Source organism: Urocitellus parryii, chromosome 1 (assembly GCF_045843805.1).
Source record: "Urocitellus parryii isolate mUroPar1 chromosome 1, mUroPar1.hap1, whole genome shotgun sequence".
Classification (NCBI taxonomy): Eukaryota; Metazoa; Chordata; class Mammalia; order Rodentia; family Sciuridae; genus Urocitellus; species Urocitellus parryii.
The window spans coordinates 252,041,930-252,064,252 of NC_135531.1; the positions used below are offsets into that span (position 1 = coordinate 252,041,930).

At 33.8% G+C, this 22,323-nt stretch overlaps 1 protein-coding gene across 1 annotated transcript in view; it reads left to right on the forward strand.

Annotated features, from left to right (window-relative positions):
* The window catches only part of Nbeal1 (neurobeachin like 1), a 195,151-nt gene that overhangs the window by 52,756 nt on the left and 120,072 nt on the right, over positions 1-22,323 (forward strand). The window contains exons 9-10 of the mRNA XM_026405354.2: positions 4,443-4,749; positions 14,347-14,453. Of these exons, the coding sequence (XP_026261139.2) occupies positions 4,443-4,749; positions 14,347-14,453 (414 nt within the window). The remainder of the gene's footprint in view (positions 1-4,442; positions 4,750-14,346; positions 14,454-22,323) is intronic.

The following is a 22,323-nucleotide window of genomic DNA, read 5'->3' on the forward strand; positions in this document are numbered from 1 at the left end:
GAACTTTATGTTTTCTTTCTTTTTTTTAAAGGGGGGGAGAATTTTTTAAAATATTTATTTTTTAGTTTTTGGTGGGCACAACATCTTTATTTTATTTGTATGTGGTGCTGAGCATCGAACCTAGTGCCCTGCACATGCCAGGCGAGCGTGTTACTGCTTGAGCCACATCCCCAGCCCAATGTTTTCTTAAATCATACAGTTTAGATCAGAGGTTTTTAACTTTTTGTTCTTTTTGTATAACATCCCTGTTTGCAGTTTGACAAGGGCCCTTGTCAGAATTTTTTAAATGCCTGAAGTAAAGTACATAAGATCACAAAAGTAACCAGTTATACTGAAATATATGGTTACTAAAATCTTAATGAGACAAATATGTGACTTAACGTGTGCTGTTTATAACATGATATAAAAAAATTTAGCTGTGATCTGTACATGGCGGCTCACACCTATAGTTCTAGCTACCTGAAAGGTTGAGGCATGAGGATCCCTTGAGCCTAGGAGTTAGAGACCAACCTGGGCAATTTGGGAAGATCTCATCTCAATCAATCAATCAGTAGCAATAAATCTAATAACTAATATAATTTCAAAGAAGAGATGAATGTAAGTGCTGTTTTGAGATGCCGCAATAATTATATGAAAAAACATGATTTTTATCAGTGACAAAATCACAAGTATTACTTATTGCACAATTGTATTTTGTAGCTTAGTTTTAAATTTGAAGAAAATTTAAATTTTAGTCAGAGATTAGTGGAAATAAAGATATAATTGTTTGTATCCAAGTTTATAGATCCCTTGAATTCTCTTTTTTCCTCAGATTAAAAGTCCTATCTTCCTTTTTTTAATTAGCTTTGTATTTTCACATGAAATTTTTTTTACAACAGTATACTATATTTTTTTATATTATGTACAATTACATATTTAAATTATAATTTTATTAAACAACCTATTGTTATAAAAACTTAATTAAAATTTGTTTAAAGATCTATCAGTAATACTGTAGGTTTATAACCTTATCATCATGGGCATTAGGAAGAAATTCTTTGTATGTTGAGGTAGCCTTCGTGAAGGTTTAGATATTTATTTGTTTTTAAGAGCTCATGAGCCCTTTATCTTAGAGCAGTGGGAACTTTTCATCTTATAGCAATAGGAAGTTGCTGTTTATTTGATAATTTATTTACTATTTCTTATTTTGTTTGAAGATTTGCTAGAGTGTAATTTTCATTTTTCAATTAAACTGCATAAACAGGTGACTATAGGTAATCCCTTTTTAATTAATACGCCAAATTTTATTTTATAAAATTGATTTTATAAATACTATCCTGAGGTTAAGATAATCTATTGATACTCAGTTCCCCTTTTCTTCTTTATCTTTGGCTTGTTTTTGTTTTCTTTCTAAATCATTTTTATCAAATGTTCTGTACTCAGTGGGCAATTTTTTGAAAAATTTTCCCCTCTTGTGGCTTCTAGAACAATGCTGAACTTTGTGTTTTTTAACCTTTCCCTTTTGGTACCCAGCCCAAATCCTGGTGAGCTATGTGGCCTACTCTTCACCCAGTAGATGATGTCTCCTTGTAATGTATTTTCCAGTTTAAGTTTGCTTAGTCACCTTCCTGTATTCGCTGATGTCTGATGAAGACACTGGGTCAGTGTCTTCCTATTTTTCTCATTTCTTCACTACTATGAATAAGTGTACCTGAAAAAAAAATGGAAATGACATTGTTATTGACTAATGGAGAATGTACTTGGATCACATTCTGTTTTTGAACACATGGAGATGTATTCTTGTTAGTGTCCAGGGATAATCAATCCCCGAAACCTCTGTAATAAAACGTTAACCTGAAAATCAAGTAGATACTAAAAGCCCAATTTATTTTTTTGTACTGAGAAATCTTGTGATCAGGGCATAGCTAGAGTTAGATTTATATCAAAATCAGAAGGTTGCTTGTTGTTTGTTGAATGGATCCAGACAAGGGGATTTGGAAGAGTTAAAAATCTGAAGATGCAAGAATGATCTTATCACAAGGAACTGCAAAATTAAAGTCTAAAGACTGATCTCCTTTCCAAAGCATTGTGCCTCGGTTTTTCCATTATCATATTTGTTCTTGAGATCTGTGAATACACACACACACACACACACACACACACCTGTTCTGTTTTGTGTTATGTTAAAAGCAGTGGCTTTGGGAATGACCTAGGTTTGAGTCCCATGTTCATCTCAAATTAGTTGTTTAACATTAGATAAACTATTTACATGTATTTTAGTTTATTTGTAATATATAAACAGTAACATAGCATAGTTGTAAAGACTATGACATGTAAATAGAGTACTTAAATTTTTTGCTCTTGTAAAAACTAAGTAAATCACAGTCTTATCAGCTAGGTTAGCAGCAGAAATAGAAAAATTATTTTATTACACGAAGAAACATAAACAACATTTGAGTCAATGACTCAGAGAAGCAGTCCACAGAAGCTCACATCCACAATGTAGGCTGAGAAGTACTGGCACATACATTCATAACCATAAAACTAATGTTCTGAGGTGTTTTCCAAGGAAATGCTGTATTCAACAATCAATCTTAATGCTTATTTCACACTGCAAAGGCTGAAAAGATTATACTTACATTCAATTAATGCCTTGAACCAGCTATTCTAGTTGTAAAGTACAATTAGCCAAAGGTGTCCCCTATGAAAGACAATACCATTTGATAACTCATTTGCATCAGAGGCACTTTCTCAGATTCATTGGGTTTTTTCCTTCCAAGTACCATAGGTTTGGGTGCAAATTTGAAAGCAACTTGTGGTAAGAGAAAGGGCAACTGCTGAGAAGGCCAAAGGCTCACATATTCACTCAAGACCTCATGCGGATGCTGCTGCTTACTTCTTTTCAAACAGTAAAAAAATAATAATAACCTGCTTATGGATTTGAATAATATATTAACTCTTTTTGCATGGCACTTTAAAAAAACATTTTGAAAGCACTTTCACACCTGTTATTTAATTTAATCTTTCCCACAACCTTCTGAGGTAGGTTGGACAAGTATATCATCCTAATTTGGTGGGTGAGAAACTTATGGCAGCTAATAATAAAATTATAACAGCTTAAATTATTTTACTTCTCTGTTTCAATTAAAAAAAATAGTTTTAGTGTTGGGGGTTTAGCCCTTAGTAGAGAATGTCCTTAACATGCACAAGGCTTTGGGCTCAATCCCCAGCAGGATCTTCAGGGACTCAATTTCCTTCTAAATGTCAGTCTGTTATCCTTACTATTGTCTCTCAGGCCATAAGGTACCTCCTAGAGTTATAGTCATCATGACATTTAAGGCACAAAGATGAAGAAAGTAATGAAGGAGACAATGGTATGTGCCAGCTCTTTCTACAGAGATACTGAAGTTGACATTCACTCTTTTTGTTTTAAATTATTATTTTTGCCAAATATGGTGATATGACTGCAAGGAGGCAAATAACATCCAGATGAAAAAATTGATAAAACTACTATATATAACAGTTATATATATTTATATATGTATTATGTTGGTAATAAGACATTCTAATGAGCCAAGGGCTATTATTTGTAGATGATTTTGTCTAACTATGTTTTGTTTCATTATATTTGAATTTAACAATTTTAGGCAACACTTATTGCTTGTTTCCAGGTTTTTTGTTTTTTTTCTCCCTGTGGTGCTGGGGATTGAACCCAGGGCCTTTTGCATGTAGGCAGGCACTTTACCAACTGAGCTATCTCCCCAGCCCCTGCTTCCAGGTTTTGTGGGGCACCTTGATATAGCTACCAGTTACTTAAGTGTATTTCAGATATATGTTTGTAGCATTAGAGCCAAACCAGTCATTGTATATATATATATATATATATCTAAATCAGTTGGTATGAATTTGGTATAATCAACAGCTAACCTAAGAGAGGCTTAACTGAACTGATGTTGTTTTTAAATTCTTAGATAAGAAATCCAGATGTGGGCAATTCTAGGCTGGTATAGTAATTCAATGAAAAGAACAAGGCCTAGGGACCTTTGCTATTCCTCTTCTGCTCTCAGTAGGCTACTGGTTTAATCCTTGGACTTACCTTTACATGGTATAAAGGTGGTTTCAAATTTTATTTCTGCATTCTGGATTGGAGAAGGTAAAATGACCAAGGACAAAGGAAGGGTCCTTCCCCTTTTACTTGTAAACATCATAGTGTTTTGCCATAAATTCTTGAATCGCACTGTTACATGGTTGCCCATAGCTGTAAGGGAGGGTACAAAGTGAATTTTCTATTAGTAGTGAGGAACAGAAGACTTAATATATGTAAAATACTAGCAGTGTCTGTGAAATTAAAAATTTTATGTGTTGATTTATTAAAAGTTGCCTGCAGACTTAATTCTCTTTGTTATTGCAAGCTTAACAGAGCCTCAGATTTGTTTTCATTTTTATTGTCTTTACTGTTTCAGAGAAATGCTTTGCAAGCAATTTCTCCAGCCACCATGGAAGTTCTTATGAGAGTTTTGGCAGATTGTGATTCCTGGGAGGATGGAGATCCTGAAGAAGTGGGTAGAAAGGTAGAACTAACTCTGAAGTGCCTTACAGAAGTGGTACATATTCTTCTCACTAGCAGTTCTGACCAGCGCCAAGTGGAAACCAGTACTATTCTGGAGAACTATTTTAAATTGTTAAATTCAGATCATTCAGCTTTACCCAATCAAAGAAGGTCCAGACAGTGGGAAAGCCGGTTCATAGCTCTGCAGATCAAAATGCTGAGTAAGTATTCAATAAAGATAGTTTTCTTACAGTAGATAAAACATAGGGCTCCTCAGTCAACAGCTTCCTATGAGGGAGTTAAATTAGCAGTTCTGCAGCAGCAAAATGAGATGGAGAATTATGGGGAGGAAAGCAGGGAAGCAACTCAGAAAGCTAGTATGCAGAAGAAAACTAAAAATGTTGGTTCCTAGAACAGAAAGAGAATTAAAAAAGGTAACTGATAGCAGCAGTGTAGATTGTGCTGTGGCTCAGTGGGGGGCAACCAGAAGAGAGAGACTTTCTGCTGAACTTAAGAAACAGATGCTATATTAACATATCCACAACCAGAGCAGCTAATAAATTAGAAAATCTACCAAGAAGCTAGAGAGAGAACTGGTAATCCCCATCAAAGGTATTTGACTCTCCCTGGGTTATTGGAACAGGGGAAACACCAACCGCTTGAAGGAACAAGGGAGTTATTGATTGGACTTCCTGAGCCAGTAGACTTGGAATTCCTGCACCTTAACATGCTTGCTTGTGTGTGTGTGTGTGTGTGTGTGTGTGTGTGTGTGTGTACTTGGTATACTTGGTATACTTGGTATACTTGCTTTTTGAATATCCAAGACCAAACAGCAACATAGGCTATACTTTTCACTGGATTGGTGAGTATGAGAGCCAATCTGAGTATAGAAGAATTTTTAGAACCCTGATGAGACTCTGCAGAGTGCCCAGAAACAAAGGGGGATTCCATTTGAAATTGACTGACTGATCTGTGGGATTAAGAATGTGACTGACAGGGTGGGGATAAAGGTCTGAACAGGATTGGATGAAAAGTACCTCCTGTCTGCCTGCCCCCACCCACAGCCCAAAAATATAGCACATAAACAGGAGCTCTCAGAATGAAGTACAGTTCAATCCAGATTAATCTTTAGATGAAGCAGATGAGGGAACTCGCCAATTGACCTGAGAGACTTACACTATCACCCCCTGATGAGACAACAAAGCCAGACTGAGAAAGTTTATCCTCATTGCCTCTCTAGCAGGGGTGATCAGGCAAGGAGTGGGTAGAATTCTGCATATGGATTCACCTAATAAGTTGAGACTGTTTGGGTCAGAGCTGAAATAAGGGAATGATACAAAATTTGCATTTGAGTGACTTCTTCATAGTTGGCAGTTGCTAAAATTTGAAACACCAGATACAAAAGACTCTAAAAAAACTTCAGCAATTAATCTGAATCTTTGAATGATATTAATGTCTTGTTTGATTGATATTAATCAATACCTAAGATCTCCTATACATGACTATTCCACTTCAGCTTCTTCTATACTGATGTTGTCTTTCCATTTTAACTTCTGTCTCCCTTTCCACCCTCATCCTCACCTCTCCCCCTCCCCCAACCCTTTATTGCATCTTTTCTATTTTTCTCTTTTCTCTATTTTATGTTATGTTATTTTACTTATTTACTCTTTTTTTGGTACTAGGAATTAAACCTGGGGACTTTACCACTGATCTATATCCCCCGTCCTTTTTTATTTTGAGAATGGGTCTCACTAAGTTGCTGAGGTCTTGCCAAGTTGCTGACTGGTCTTGAACCTGCAGTCTTCCTGAATCAACTTCTCAAGTCACTGGGAGTAGAGGCATTACCACTATGCCCAGATCTATTTTGTTTTATTTTTTTAAAATTTATTTTCTTGGTAATGGGGATTGAAACCAAGGGTACTTTACCACTTAGCTATATCTCCAGTCCTTTTATTTCTTTCTGTTTTCATTATTGTGAGACAGGTCTTGCTAAGTTGCTGAGGGCCTGAGTTCCTCAGACTGGCCTCTCACTTGTGATCCTCTTGCCTCAGCCTCCTGAGTTGCTGGGATTACAGGCATGTGCCACCATGCCTGTAATCTGTATTATTTTTTATCCTATCTTCAAATTCAATTTAGTCTATAGTTTTTAATGTGTAACCCTTTCAGCCTATTGAATGTTATTTTTCACTCATGTTCCTCTTGGGTTAATATATTTGTAGAGATCATTAGCAATTAATACCAAGGTTACTTGTAGCACTGTATCCTTTCAAAGAGTCATTGGAAGTTGAAATTATCACTAGGCTTATGCTGAACCTATGTGTCAAAGCTAAGATATACCGTCAACGTAGAATTTATTAAAAGGAGATAACTACTTACCAAAGGACCCTCACATAAGAGGAAGGGTAATATATTTCAACAGATATGTCTGTCTGGCACCTCTGCAAACATAAGGAAACATGAAAACAAGTTTTTCCCCAAATTTACAATTCTCCAATACGGGAAACCATACATGTTGATTGATTCATTCATTCATTCTCTTTCTCTCTCTCTCTTTTCTTGAGCTGGGTATTGAACTCAATGCCTAATGCATACTAGACAAGCACTCTATCACCGATACCAATGAGCTACATTACCAGTCCTTGGAACCCACAGATATTGATTGGGATTAAAATTACAGAGAAAAATTACTGAAATGTTGATTATTAAAGTGATTAATGAGCTAAAAGAAGATCTAGGGAATTGAAAGCAAAAATGCTGGAGGGAAAAATCATTTCAATAAATATAGATTCTGAAAAGAAACCAGTCAGACCTCATGCTAAGTGAAGTTAGCCAATCCCTAAAGAACAAATGCTGAGGAGTTGGGGTTGTGGCTCAGTGGCAGAGTGCTTACCTAGCATGAGTGAGGCACTGGGTTTGGTTCTCAGTATTGCATATAAATAAAAAACTAAAGGTCCATTGACAACTAAAGCATATATATATTTTTTAAAAAAAAGAACAAATGCTGAATGTTTTCTCTGATATAAGGAGGCTGACTCATAGTGGGGTAGGGAGGGGGAACATGGGACGAATAAATGAATTCTAGATAGGGAATAGGGGTGGGAGGGAAAGGGAGAGGGGCAGGGGATTAGCAAGGATGGTGGAATGTGATAGACATCATTATTTAAAGTACATATAGGAAGACACGAATTGGGTGTCAACATACTTTATGTACAGAGATATGAAAAATTGTGGTATATATGTGTAATAAGAATTATAATGCATTCCGCTGTCATTTTTTTAAATCATTCTTTTTAAATCATTTTTTTAAATCATTCTTTTTTAAAAAAAAGAAATGAAAGACACAATAAATCAAATTAAAAATTTAGTTGAAAGTATAACCAACAGATTGGGTTATATAGAAAATAAAACTTTATACTTTGAAGACAGGGTATATTAACTTGAATGCTCAGCAGTAATAAAAAAATATAGGAATATACAAGAACTCTGAGAAAAATAGATCTGACTTAAGAGTCATTGGAATAGAAGAGGGCATGGAGATACAAGCTCTTGGCATTAATAACTTTTTAGTGAGATAATGTCAGAAGAATTTTCAGATCTTTGGAATGAGATGGACATATACACACAGGAGGCCTTAGAACCGCAAATGGACAAGTTCAAATAAGAACCTCTTCAAGACAAAATGTCTAACATAAAAAATAAGGATACAGGGGTTGGGGTTGTGGCTCAGCAGTAGAGCACTTGCTTAGTACAGGTGAGGCCCTGGGTTCAATCCTCAGCACCACATAAAAATAAATTAATTAATTAAAGATATTGTGCCCAACTACAACTTAAAAAATAAATATTAAAAAAATAAGGATACAATATTAAAAGCCTCAAGAGAAAAATGTGAGGTCATATTTAGAGGTAAACCAATAAGGTTTACTTCAGACTTCTCAACACAGACTTTAGAAGTTAGGAGTGCTTAGAGTGAAGTAATTCAAGACCTGAAAGAAAACAGTTGCCAACCAACTTGTTTTATCCAGCAAACCTAGGCATCAGAATCAGAGAAGAAATAAAAATTTTCCAACATAAGGAAAAACTAAAAGAATTTATGATCTCTAAGCAAACACTGCAGAATAAGCTTAAAGAAATACTACATGCAGAAGGGCTTAAAAACAAATCTCAGCTCTTGAATGGATGAAGCTCATAAGAACAGTTAAGAAAATGAAAAATATATAAAAGACCAATTAAATATATGAAACAAATAAAAATGGCAAGAAACTATAAACATCTCTCCATAATAACTTTGAATGTAAATGGTATCAGCTCTCCAACTAAAATTATAGAGTTGAAAGATTGAAAAACAAGACCCAAAACAATGCTATTTACAAGAGACTCATTGGGAAAGGCATCCATATGCTGAAAGGAAAAGGTTATATCATGCAAATGGATTTAAAAATGAGAAGGAGTAGCTATCCTTATATCTAAGAAGATTTCAAGCTAATCAGAAGAGATGTGTAAGGTCACTTCATAACAAGAAGATAAAATGGTATTAGTTATTTTTATGCATCAAATGTTGGTTTACCTAATTACATTAAAAAAAAAAAAGGTCAGACCCTAAATGCAGTAATACTGGATGATTTTAACATATCACTCTCACAATTCAAAAGGAATCCAGACATAAAATCAAGAAATATACTTCAGACCTAAAAAATACCATCAATCAAATGGATCTAACAGATACCTATAGAATAATTTTATCCATCAATAGCTGAATTCACTTTCTTCTCAGCTCATGGAACATAGCTGCAAATGTCTATATTTTAGGACACAAAGCAGGTCTTAGCAAATATTTTAAAAATTAATATAATTCCTTGAATCTTATCAAATAATAGAATGAAGTTTGAAATCTACATCAAGAAAAATTATAGTTAACAACAAATACTGAGATTGATTGATAACAAACACAGAGATAGATTGATATACTTTTGATCAAGGAATGAATTATAGAGGAAATGAGGGGAAAAATAGTAAAATTCCTAGAATCAAATGAGAAAAGTAACACAATGTACCAAAATCTCTGGGGCACTATGAAGATGGTTTTAAGAAGAAAGTTTATAGCATTATAGTGCTTACATTAAAAAACAAAACAAAACAGAATAAAAACCCTCAAATGTTATTCTCAAGACCCTAGAAAAGCAGGAACAGCCAGATTCCAAAACCAGTAGAAGACAGGAAATAAGACTATATTAAATTAATGATCTATAGAAAAAAACTACCAAGTATCAATGTAACAAAGAGTTAGTTCTTTGAAAAGATTAGCAAGATTGATGAACCCTTAACCAAACTGAATAAAAGAGAAGTCCCAGATCAACAAAATTATATAAAAAAGGAGATATCATAATGAATATTTCTGAAATTAAAACTATCATTAGGGACTGTTTTGAAACCTTATGTTCCCATAAATTGGAAAAATCTAGAAGTTATTGACAAATGTCTAGATACATGTGACCTACCCAAATTGAACCAAGAGGATATAGAAAGTGTATACAGACCAATAGCAAGTAAAAATATTGAAGCAGTGATAAAAAGCCTTCCAAGAAAGAAGCCAGGGACAAAATGGATTCTGAGATGAGTTTTACCAGATCATTAAAAAAGAACTAAAGCCAGTCTTCCCCAAATTATTTTTTAAAATAGGGAATATTCCTAAATTCATTCTATGAGGCCAATATCACCTTCAAACCAAAACCAGACAAGGACTCATCAAGGAAAGAAAACTACAGAACTATTCCTGATGAACATAGTTACAAAAATCTTTTAATACAATATTAGCATTCCACATTCAAAAACACATTAAGAAGCTTGTACATCATGATTAAGTTTCTTCCATCCCAGGAATGCAAATTTGGTTCAACATACACAAATCTCTGTATGTAATGCATCACATAAACTGAATTCAGGACAGTAATGACATGATCATCTCAATAGATGCAGAAAAAAATCTTTGACAAAATCTAGCACCCATTCATATTAAAAAAGTACTGAAGAGGACTGGGGCTGTAGCTCAATTGGCAGAGCACTTGCCTAGCACATGTGAGGCACTTGGTTCGATCATCAGCACCACATAATAATAAACAAATAAAGGCATACTTTTCATCTATAACTACAAAATTTTTTTAAAAAGCACTGAAGAAACTAGGAATAGAAGAAACTTAACATTATTAAGGTTATATATAACAAAGCCAGCATCATACTGATTGGAGAAAATCTGAAAGCATTTCCTCTTAAATCAGGAAAAAGACAAAGATGTCTACTCTCACCACTCCTATTCAATATAATATGTGAAACCAGCCAGAGTGGTTAGTCAGGAGAAGAAAACTAAAGAGATACAAGCAGAAAAGAAGAAGTCAAATTATCTGTTTGCTGATGATATGATCCTCTATTTAGAAGAACCAAAAAACTCCATCAGAAAACTTCTGGAGCTAGCAAGTTCAGTGAAGTAGCAGAAGATCAACATACAAAAATCAGCTTTCCTGTATGCCAATAATGAACCTGTGGAGAAAGAAATGAAGAAAACAATTCTATTCATAATCGCCTTTAAAAATTATCTGGGAATAAGTCTAAGCAAGGAGGTGAAAATTATAGAACATTGAAGAAAGAAATTAAAGATGACCTTAGAAGATGCAAAGATTCTTTGGTAGCCAGAATTAATATTGACAAAATGGCCATATAACCAAAAACAATCTATAGCTTTAGAGAAATTCCCATCGGAATACCAGTGATGTATTTACAGAACCTGAGGGAAAAAAGTCCTAAAATTCATTTGGAAAAATGAAATTCCTAAAATAGCCATTATTCTGTGCAATAAGAGCAGTACTGAAGACATCAAAATACCTGATCTCAAAATATACTATAGAGCAGTAGTAACAAAAATGGCATGTATTGGCAAAAAACAGACATGGAGACCAATGGAACAGAAGACAGGAAAGATACAGATTCATACTCATCTGATCCTTGAAATAGGTGTTAAAAATATGTGTTGGAGAAAAGATAGCCTTTATAACAAATGATGCTGGGAAAATTGTATATCCGTATGTTGAAGAATGAAACTGCTTCAAATCTCTCACCCTGCACAAAAATTAATTAAAAGTGAGTGAATCAAAGATGTAGGAATTGGATCAGAAACACTACTATTGCTAGAAGAAAACAGGGTCAACATTCTAACATATTGGCACAGGCATTGACTTTCTTTAAAGCTCAAGAAATACATCCAAGTATTAATAAGTAGGATGGTTTCAAATTTAAAACTTAAGCACATCAGAAGAAATAAGAGCATGAAGAGAGAGCCCACAGAATGGGAGAAAAATCTTTGTTAGCTACCTTTTCTGACAGGATTAATATCCAGCATATGTAAAGAACCGAATGAGCTTAACATCAAGACATCAAGTAACCCAGTGAATAAATGGGCAAATGATGTAAACACACATTTCTCAAAAGAAGAAATACAAATGGCTAACAAATTTATAAAAAAAAAAAAGTCCAATATCCTTAGTAATCAGGGAAAAGCAGTTCAAAACTACATTGATATTTCATCTCACTTCTGTTAGAATAAATGGTATCCATCAAGAATATAAATTTAAAAATTGCTTGTGAGGATATGGGGAAAAGAGTACATTTACACATTGTTGATGGAACTGCAAATTAGTACAATAACTTTGCAAAGCAGTATGTAGCTAGGATTAGAACTACCACATAACCCAGGTATCTTACCTTATCCAAAAGAACCAAACCCATCATCCTCTAATGATACATGTATATAATGTTTATTGTGCAATCAGCAGTGAAGCTGTGGAACCAGTGTAGGTATCTGTCAACAGGAGAATGCATAAAGAAAATGTGGTATACACAGCCATAAAGAAGAAATAAAATATGTCAACTGCAGGGAGACCAGTAGAGTACAGGAAGGGGATCAGGAGCGGAGGACATGGGGAAGTACATGGGGAATGAAATCTACCAAATTATGCCATGTCCATGTATAACCATACCATAATGAATTTTGCTTTTATATATAATTATAATGCACTAATTAAAATAGTAGTATTGGTACTAATAGAAGGGAGATAGTAGAGCAAGTAGATCAGGGAAAGGGAAGAAGGGAGGGACTACTTGGGAATGAAATTAATCAAATTATGTGCATTATGAATATCACATAATGAGTTCCACTATTATATATAATTATAAATCACCTATTATAAAAGAAAGGTAATTTTGCCTGAGTCTATGTTTTGCTTTCATACCTCCTACTTTCTTTTGAAATACAGAGCCATTGTATGGAAAGTTTTGATTGTTTAGTTCAGATAGCATATGACTTTATATTTTAACTTCCAAACAATTTAATATATAATTAATTTGTTTGTCTACAATACTCTCAGTTTAGCAACATCAAAGTCAAATATGCATTCTTTTGTGAAAGTAATATAAACAATGCATGGTGGCACACACCTGTAATCCCACATACTTAGGAGGCTGAGGCAGGAAAACTACAAGTTTGAGGCTGGGCAGCACAATTTATTGAAACACTAACTAAAAAAAAAAAAAAAAAGGAGGACTGGGGATGTAGCTCAGTGTTAGAGCCCCTTCTCTGGATTTAATCCCAACATGGGGCAAAGTAGGGATGAAGGGGAAGAGAAAGTGTAATTCACTAAAAGTATATGTTAGAAAACTCAGTGTGGCCCCAGAATTCTAGAACGTGTAGATTTTCAGAAATTGCCATTTGTAATGTTTTACTTATGATAAAAATTGATTTTGTTTATGCTTTTATAACATTTATAGAGTCTGTCCATGCTCTAGAGGGCCTTTGATTTTGTTTTTCCTCAAAGCTTCTGTGTGTCTTTGTTTCTCTTTCCCCCTCTCTTTGTGGTGGATGTTTGTGTCACTCTGTAGATATTTGTACTTTTTTTTGTTCTACTTTGTAAGCTCCCTCAACAATATACATGGTTTCTTACTGCATTGCCATGTTAAATGCAAATGTTATTAACTGACAGTTCATTATTATAGAAGTAAAATATTGTAATTACAGCTAAACTACAAAATTCACATAATTATAAAGAAACAAAAGATGTTCTTTATATCCTACTACCCAGACATAATCAACATTAATGGTTTGGTGTATAGCTTCATGTATATGTGGGATCAGTTTAGAATATGGGCATCAAAATCTTATTGAAAATTATCCATTACAACATTTGCTTCTATAGGAAAACAAGACATATCTTACATACTTTATTATTTTATATGTTACAACATGTCATATTTTATAATTATTGAAAGTTTATAAATACATTTTTGTCTGTATTGAATGGAGTTCTTTTTTGTTAGGAACAAAAACATGGTATTACCCATGATAGATGTCCTTTGGTTTCTGGATGGAGATATCTCTTTAATAGGAAATGAGAGCAAAACATTTTTCAGGACCATGTGTTAATTTTATAATGTGTAAATATAAGTGTTGTAAAACAACCAGTTTGCCTATTAATAGCAAGCTGGGCACAAACAGTTGGTTAGACTTGAGCCTTATGATGGAAGAATAACTAAATAAATCTCTGGGAAATATATATGAGTCATGTAAAATTAAAGTATTTTAAATTATGAAAGCATTCACTATTTCTTTCAAGTAATAATTACAAATTTTGTTGTCTATTCTTCATAGCTGCTATTGCCCAGTTAACTTATATCTGTTCTGTCAACTGCAAAGCCTAAATTTAAAATGATAATAGTAAATGTGTGTATGATTCCAAATTTTCACCATTACATGGAAGATTTTGTTTTTATTTTCCTAGATACCATCACAGCCATGTTGGATTGCACAGACAGGCCTGTTCTTCAGGCCATTTTTCTTAATAGTAATTGCTTTGAACATCTCATACGACTACTACAGAACTGCAAGGTACTTTTCTACTATTATCACCTTTAAGTTTTGAGAAACTTTTGTTTTCTTTATGTTTTAATTCAAATTTTAGTATATTGTTACTGTTTTAATAGTTTGTGTTTGCATTTATGTAATCAAGTTCTGATTGAAATTAGCATTAAATCATTTCTAATTGTCTAAGTACTTTAAAAAGAGTCAAACTGAAAACTAATTTATATATATAATGAGCATTTCAGTTCATGATATAAATATTTTTTTTTTCCATTTAGTCCAGGAAGATACTGGAGACCCTTTAAAGTTAGTTGCTTCTGATTTCTTGGCTAGCCATTTGTGTCAGAGCATACTAAGATGATCTAGATTTTGCCTTTAGTTCTTTGAAAACAGTTCAGTTGGAAATGTTGTCTTTGACCATCTGGAAACTACTCCATGTTATATATTCTATTATTGTCTGCCACTGATAAGAGGGAATATTTATATAAAACATGGATTTCTCGTTGCAAATCTATTACTCCAACTCAAATTGTATGTCATTGACTGAATGATATTTTTGTATAAGAAATGGCTTTTTAGTTAACTAAGTAGACTAATATTTACTGTGTATCAACTGTGTGTCAGCTTCTATTCTCAAATTATTGATTTAAGAAAAAAGACAAAAGTACTGTCATCCAGTACTTACACTTTGGTTGGGGGCAAGACAAAAAAGAAACCCAAAATATATAGGAGATCTGTTGATGGTGAATGCCACAAAGAAACAGTAGGTAGAAGGCTAGAGCATGCCTAGTAAAAAATAAGATACTGCTTTTGCATCTACTTGGGTTAGGCAAAGACTCCAGTAAGGGGACATTTGAGGAGAGATGTATAGGAAATGAATGAGCCAACCTACACAAGTATCAGTTTCCTTGCTAGAATACCAAAGTTCTTTTTTTTTTTTTTTTTTTTAAGAGTGAGTGAGAGAGAGAGGGGGACAGAGAGAGAGAGAATTTTAACATTTATTTATTTTTTCTTAGTTCTCGGCGGACACAACATCTTTGTTGGTATGTGGTGCTGAGGATCGAACCCGGGCCGCACGCATGCCAGGCGAGCGCACTACCGCTTGAGCCACATCCCCAGCCCCATACTAAAGTTCTTGAAGTGGAAGCACTCTTAGTATATTTGAGGAGCAAGAAGTAGTAGGCCGTGGGGCTAGAAATAAAATCAGAAGGAGAAAAGAGCTAAATTCCATAAGATCTTATAGACTATATAAGAACTTTTGGTGATCATTACATTGGGACCAAACTTTAGTGGTAGAGCACATCCCTGGCATGCACGAGGCCCTAGGTGGTAAATTATTTAATGCTGGGGATCAAACCTCTGGGGCCTCGTGCATGCCAGGGATGTGCTCTACCACTAAAATACTCCCTTTGCCCAGGTATTTTGTTTTTATCAAAATTTATTATGCTATAAAATTTGCAACAATTTCAGATAAACCTAAGCATTTGCTTTTTTTTTTTTTTTTTTGGTACTGGGGATTGACCTCAGGACCATTGAGCCACATCCCCAGCCCTATTTTATATTTTATTTAGAGACAGGGTCTCACTGCATTGCTTAGCGCTTTGCCATTGTTGAGGCTGGCTTTGAACTTGTGTTCCTCCTGGCTCAGCCTCCCAAGATGCTGGGAAGCATTCACTGTTTAACCAGCTAATTTCTAAATAAATAAAAATATAAAGACCACAAAATATTTTCTAGAAATTTTAAATCTTATTTGACCTCTTTAGTCTGACTAGACTATGTATACTTCCTATTAATATTCTTCTTAACCGTTTTTGATTCTAATACATGATCTTAGATTTCAAAAAATTAAAGGTAACATTTTATCAGTGCAATCATCTTTTCATAGCTGTTTTGGTTAAATGTAAGTTTTATAATCATTCCTTATTATACCATCATAATACTTATTGTTGTAAATAAGTAAGGGGCTATGAAGTTGTATTATTTTGTTTCTGAATTTAGACTTTAGAAAATTATTTCTAGTTCAAACAGATTCCATTGATTTAATGTAGAGTTCTAGACATTTTCTCTTCCCCAATACACTTTTGGTAACATTTTCACAAGAAACCTATAGTGTATCATGATGGGAAAATAGTTATTCTTTCTCAAAGTATCTGCCTTATCCTTCCCTTACTTTTCACTTTTTTTTTCTTACAGCATCAGGTTAAACTGTACATGCTGTTTTAAAAGTGGCATTTGTTTTGTCATTCATATTATAATTCTGGAATAACTGTTAATTTCCATCAATAATGATGGTCATTTCTCAGAAAAACTTTGTTTTTTAATTTCTGTTTTTTTTTAAGTTGTAGATAGACACAATACCTTTTTTTTGTTTATTTATTTTTTTATGTGATGCTGAGGATGGAACCCAGTGCCTCCCAGCAGCAGGCAAGCACTCTATCACTGAGCCACACCCCAGCCCCTCAGAAAAACTTTTTAAAATCAGAATTTTACTACACTAAAATACAAATATTGTTTATCTTTCACTTGGTTTACTTTTATAGCAGATTAGAATATTTTATATAAATACTTACCTAATAAAATGAGGAAATAGTTTGATGTGAGGGTAATATTTTTTTAGGTTTGCTTTTTACAAAGATTTTTGGACATGTCAAGTTGAAAATTTTTAATTACATACACATTTCTGAAACATATTCTCTGTTGAAAATGTTTATTGGGGCTGGGGATGTGGCTCATACAGTAATGCGCTCGCCTGGCGTGTGCAGTGCACTGGGTTCGATCCTCAGCACCACATACAAATAAAATAAAGATGTTGTGTCCACCGAAAACTAAAAAATAAATATTAAAAAAATTCTCTCTCTCTCTCTCTTTCTCGTTCTCTCTCTCTTCAAAAAAAAAAGAAAATGTTTATTGTAAAAAAATAGTTCTATAAAAATAAAGGTTACTATTATGATTTAAGTGCTTACTAATATGATGGACAGTGTTAGATGCCTTGCTTGCATTTGAGGTCACACAACATATCTTGTCCTCATAATGACTACTTTATAGATCAGGCAAGAAGTGACAGCCAGAGTTTCAGTTTAATTCTCCTCGACTTCAAAGGCCTTCATTTTTTTCTTTACTTTTTGTTCCCTCAGTTGGAGCTAAAACCCAGGGCCTCACGCATGCTACGAAGGCACTCTTCCACTGGGCTATATCCCCAATGCCTTTTAAAAATTTTATTTTGATAAAAGGTCTCACTAAGTAGCCTAATCTGAGATCCCCCTGCCTCAATTTGCCCTGAGAAGCTGGGATTACAGGCATGCACCACCACACCTAGCTAAGTAATGCATTCTTATTGTAAAATAGATACATTGGTGGTGTATCAGTTCTCCCATACAATATAAATATATTCTAAAATTTATGGGAATTATTACCACTTTTTACCCATGCGTAAAAAGTAATAATTTTCATAATTTCTAATGGAAGAATGTGTTTCTGTTAATGGGAAAGTAAGATAAAGAATCAAGCTGAATAGTATCAATAGAGGGAATTAGTATGTTTTGATATCTCTAAACCATATTATAACACTAAAGCAAAATTTGAAACAGCTGTTTGATAGTTTTCAGTATTAGTGTTATCCTCTTCTACAGTTGTTCAGAGGCTATAGAAGTTAGTACAGACTTGTAGAAACTTTTTTTTTAATATTTATTTTTTAGTTTTTCAGTGGACATAACATCTTTATTTTATTTTTGTGTGGTGCTGAGGATCGAACCCAGCGCCCTGCGCATGCCAGGCAAGCACGCTACTGCTTAAGCCACATCCCCAGGCCCGAAACTTTTTTTTTTAATATTTATTTTTTAGTTGTACACAATACCTTTATTTTGTTTGTTTATTTATTTTTATGTAGTTCTGAGGATCGAACCCAAGGCCTTGCATGTGCTAGGCAAGTGCTCTACTCCTGAGCCACAACCCCAGCCCCTGTAGAAACTTTAATATGTTTGTTAGTGAATTTCATAAAACATAAGATGCCATTTTATAGTGCAACAGTATTTTGATGCCAAACACAAGATATAGAGACTAGACTGTATGGAAAACTGCACCTAATAGATGCTAAAGGGCAGAAACACAAAAGGAGAACTACTTATTTTCACAAGTGGAGCATACCATATACTGACTTCATTTAAGAAAAGCAGTTTCAGCTCACATACACAACATTGGGGGGAAAAGTTAGCAGAGTATAAGCAAAAAATAATTCAAACTCCATTTAAAAATTTTTAAAAATTCTTTTTAGATACACATGATAGTAGAGTGTATTTTGACATATTATATATACATGGAGTCTAACTTATTAGGATCCCATTCTTGTGGGTATACATGATGTGGAATTTCACTGGTCATGTGTTCATATATGAACCTAGGAAAAGTTGTGTCTGATTTATTCTACTGTCTTTCTGATTCCCATTCCTCAAATCCCATTTTTTTTATTGGTTGCTCAAAGCATTACAATGATCTTGACATATCATATTTCATACATTTGATTCAAGTGGCGTATGAATTTTTATTTTTACCACGTGTACAGATTGCAGGATCACATTGGTTATACAGCCACGTTTATACATACTGCCATACTAGTGTCTATTGTATTAAACCCCATTTTTAAGAGGTTGAAAATCTCTTCAAATTTCAATTTTATTTTTTAATGGAATATAATAAGCATTTTTCTTGAAAATGAATTTTAAATAGGTTTATGTCCTCCACATTTTAAATGCTGTATTTTTGATCATTTGAATGATATACTGAATTATTTGAATTTTGCTTGGATAGTAAATATTGTAAAACTTAGTAAGTGTCCCATGGTCATAGGAACTGCTATTTAAAACTTAGAACTTGTAGGAAGTCTTTTGATTGGACCTAGAAGGCAAAAAATAGGCAATGGAATGTGCTCAAGTCTTCCAGAGATGACTAACATTGTGGCCTGACTGCTCTTAACCTTTTGTTCCAGGGTGTTTCATCTCTTGGTTGTTTTTTGCTCTGTTTTCTTTCATTGATGTAGTTTTCTACAATTGAAAATGCATTTGTGCCCATGTACATATTTACATTTCGTTGTAGATGGACACAAGGGCACAATACCTTTATTTTATTTATTTTTATGTGAGTGCTGAGGTTCGAATCCAGTGCCTCACACATGCTAGGCAAGTGCTGTACCACTGAGCCACAACCCTAGCCCCACATTTGTGATTTTGATAATCGAACTTTATAGAACTGTCAACTGGTATGTCTATCAGGGACATCTCATAACTAGTATAACCCAATTGAAAGGGTCTTATGTTTTGTCCTATTTTTAGGTGAGATAGAGTCTCCTGTAACTACAAGAATAAAATTAAATGTATAGTTACCAGGTCTGGAGCATTTTGAAAGAGAAGACAAATTCTATTAATTTCAAACCACATCGAGGTTCTGCCTCTGTGTAACTCCATAAAACTGTTTTCTAATCAAGGTTTTAGTTTCCAAGTTAAATGGACACTAGTTGTTATTTTTGCTGGCATTTTCCATTTGTCACTGTTGCTTGTGGCCTTCTTGAAAAACTTAAAAAGAATTGTTTCTGAATTATCAACATATTCATCTTTTCTATGCTCTTTGTTTCTGTGTACCACAGTGGCCATTCTTCAGTCTCTTTGGAATATTCCGTTTCTAAAAATGCTGACATTACCTATTTGATGCTAGGTTTTTACCCTCCTACACCTTAATTTACTTATGCTTTTGACAATCTCAACTATTATTTATAATAGCCAAGATGTGGAAACAAATTGCACACCCGTCACTGAATGAATATAGAAAATGAGGTATATATTTACAATGGAATTTTTACTAAGCTTTTCATATGATGTTTGACACATAGAAAAAGTATTGACATTCTCGAGGAATTTTCCACGAACCCCTAATAGAAAAGATTTTAGATCTAAGACATCAGGTTTTATTTTCTTAATGTACTTCTAGTTACAAATCACATAATACAAGCCATTCTGTGACTGGATGCTTTTCCCTGTAATTAAAAAAAAAAAAAAGATTTGTAAACTGTGAAAAAAAATTATCTGATACTACTTACCACATTTTGTTTTGAAACAGGAAATGCTAGAGAATAAACCCATTTCATGGGGGAAAACCAGCCTTTGGAACTTGGGCCTTTCCTGTTGGCTGTACATCTTCCTTACTTCAGGAATAGTTTTGTCTGAATCACTGTGGATTGTGACATTATTGTCTTTAAATCTTTTAAAAAAATTATTGGCACATATTAATTGTACAAATGAATGGGATTCTATATGAGTTTCCTTATAGGCATACATTATGCATGATCATATGCTCCATACTTCTTCTTTGATACCCACCCTTTTCCCTTCAACACCTTCCCAGTCCCTAGTAATCTGTCTTCTACTTTTAGGTCTTTTGTTTCCACATACAATCTGTATAGTTTTTTATTTGTGGTGCTGGGGATTGAACCCATGGACTAGTGCATTCTAGGCAAGCCCTCTCCACTTTAGTTTCCACACATGAGAGAGAACAGGTGATACTTGTCTGTGTCTGACTTGTTTCCCTTAACATGATTTCATGTAGTTGCATCCATTTTGCTGCAATGATAAGATTTTTTTTTATGGATGAATGATACTCCCATTGTGTGTATGTGTGTATCATATTTTTGTTATCTATTCATCTAAACTAATTCCATATCTTAGCTATTGTGAATAGTGCCATAATAAATACAGGCATGCAGTTACCTTTTTTGTGTGATGACTTCATTTCCAGTGGTTATATACCCAGGAGTAGGATAGCTGGATCATATGGTAGTTCTATTTTTAGCTTTTTGAGGAACCTTATACTGTTTTCCACAGTGACTATCCTAATTTACATTCCCACCAGTGGTGTTCAAGGATTCCTTTTTCTCCACAATATATCCAGTATTTCTTTTTTTGTTTTTGTTTTTTGATAATAGCCATTCTGACTGTCATTAAGTCTTTAAAAATGGGGGAAGCTTTGAAATAGGCTTCCCAATTTGTTCATCATACAAATAAGGAAAAGTGTGTCAAGAAAGATATAATTACTAATCCAAGGTTAGTACTAATAAGTGATGGAGCTAGGATTTCTTACCAAGTTTTTTCTTTTTCCCATGGTCCTAAAAGTCCATTGTGATATGTAGTTTTCTAATTGTATTAATTGTACTTAAGCTCACCATTTAGTCAGTAGAAAATATGTTGCCTGTGCATTAAAATAGGAAAATTAAGATTATATTGATACAGAAAAATTTTATGAACTAGTTTATATTATTTCTGAATGTATAAAAATGTATTACATGGTGGTACAAATGTCTGTGATTACTTTCTGTTTAAATTGATTTTTTTTTGTTATTAGTAAAGAATAAATCATTTATTCTGCTTTATTCCATCATACAGAATCATGACAGTTTTACTGTTTAAACATGCACACCTGTTGGAAACATTAGAAACTAAAGATTAAAGTGACACAAATAATTTATGAAACATGGAAAATATTTAGCTGACCGCTGGCAGTTTCTGTGCTTTCTTTTTGTATGAGAGTCACGGTCCACTATAAGTTATTTTGTTTCCTTGAAGAAACATGATTTGAATTATTGTAATTTTTTAAATGCCATCCATAGATGTTTGAATTAGAACAGAAGAACAGCATTATCTTTAGTAGTAGCAATAAGAGGGATTCAGAAACCATCCCATTGACTTTGGGGCTGTGGTAAAAATCTTGGTGTTTTTTGATTGTGTTTTAGTGTAAGTTTTTAGAATTACTCATTTAAGAGTAAGAACTTTTGGAAGATACTTCATGTACATTGCTATGTTGCTGTCTGGAAAGACTTTCTCGCCCTCTCTTTCTCTCTCTCTCTCTCTCTCTCTCT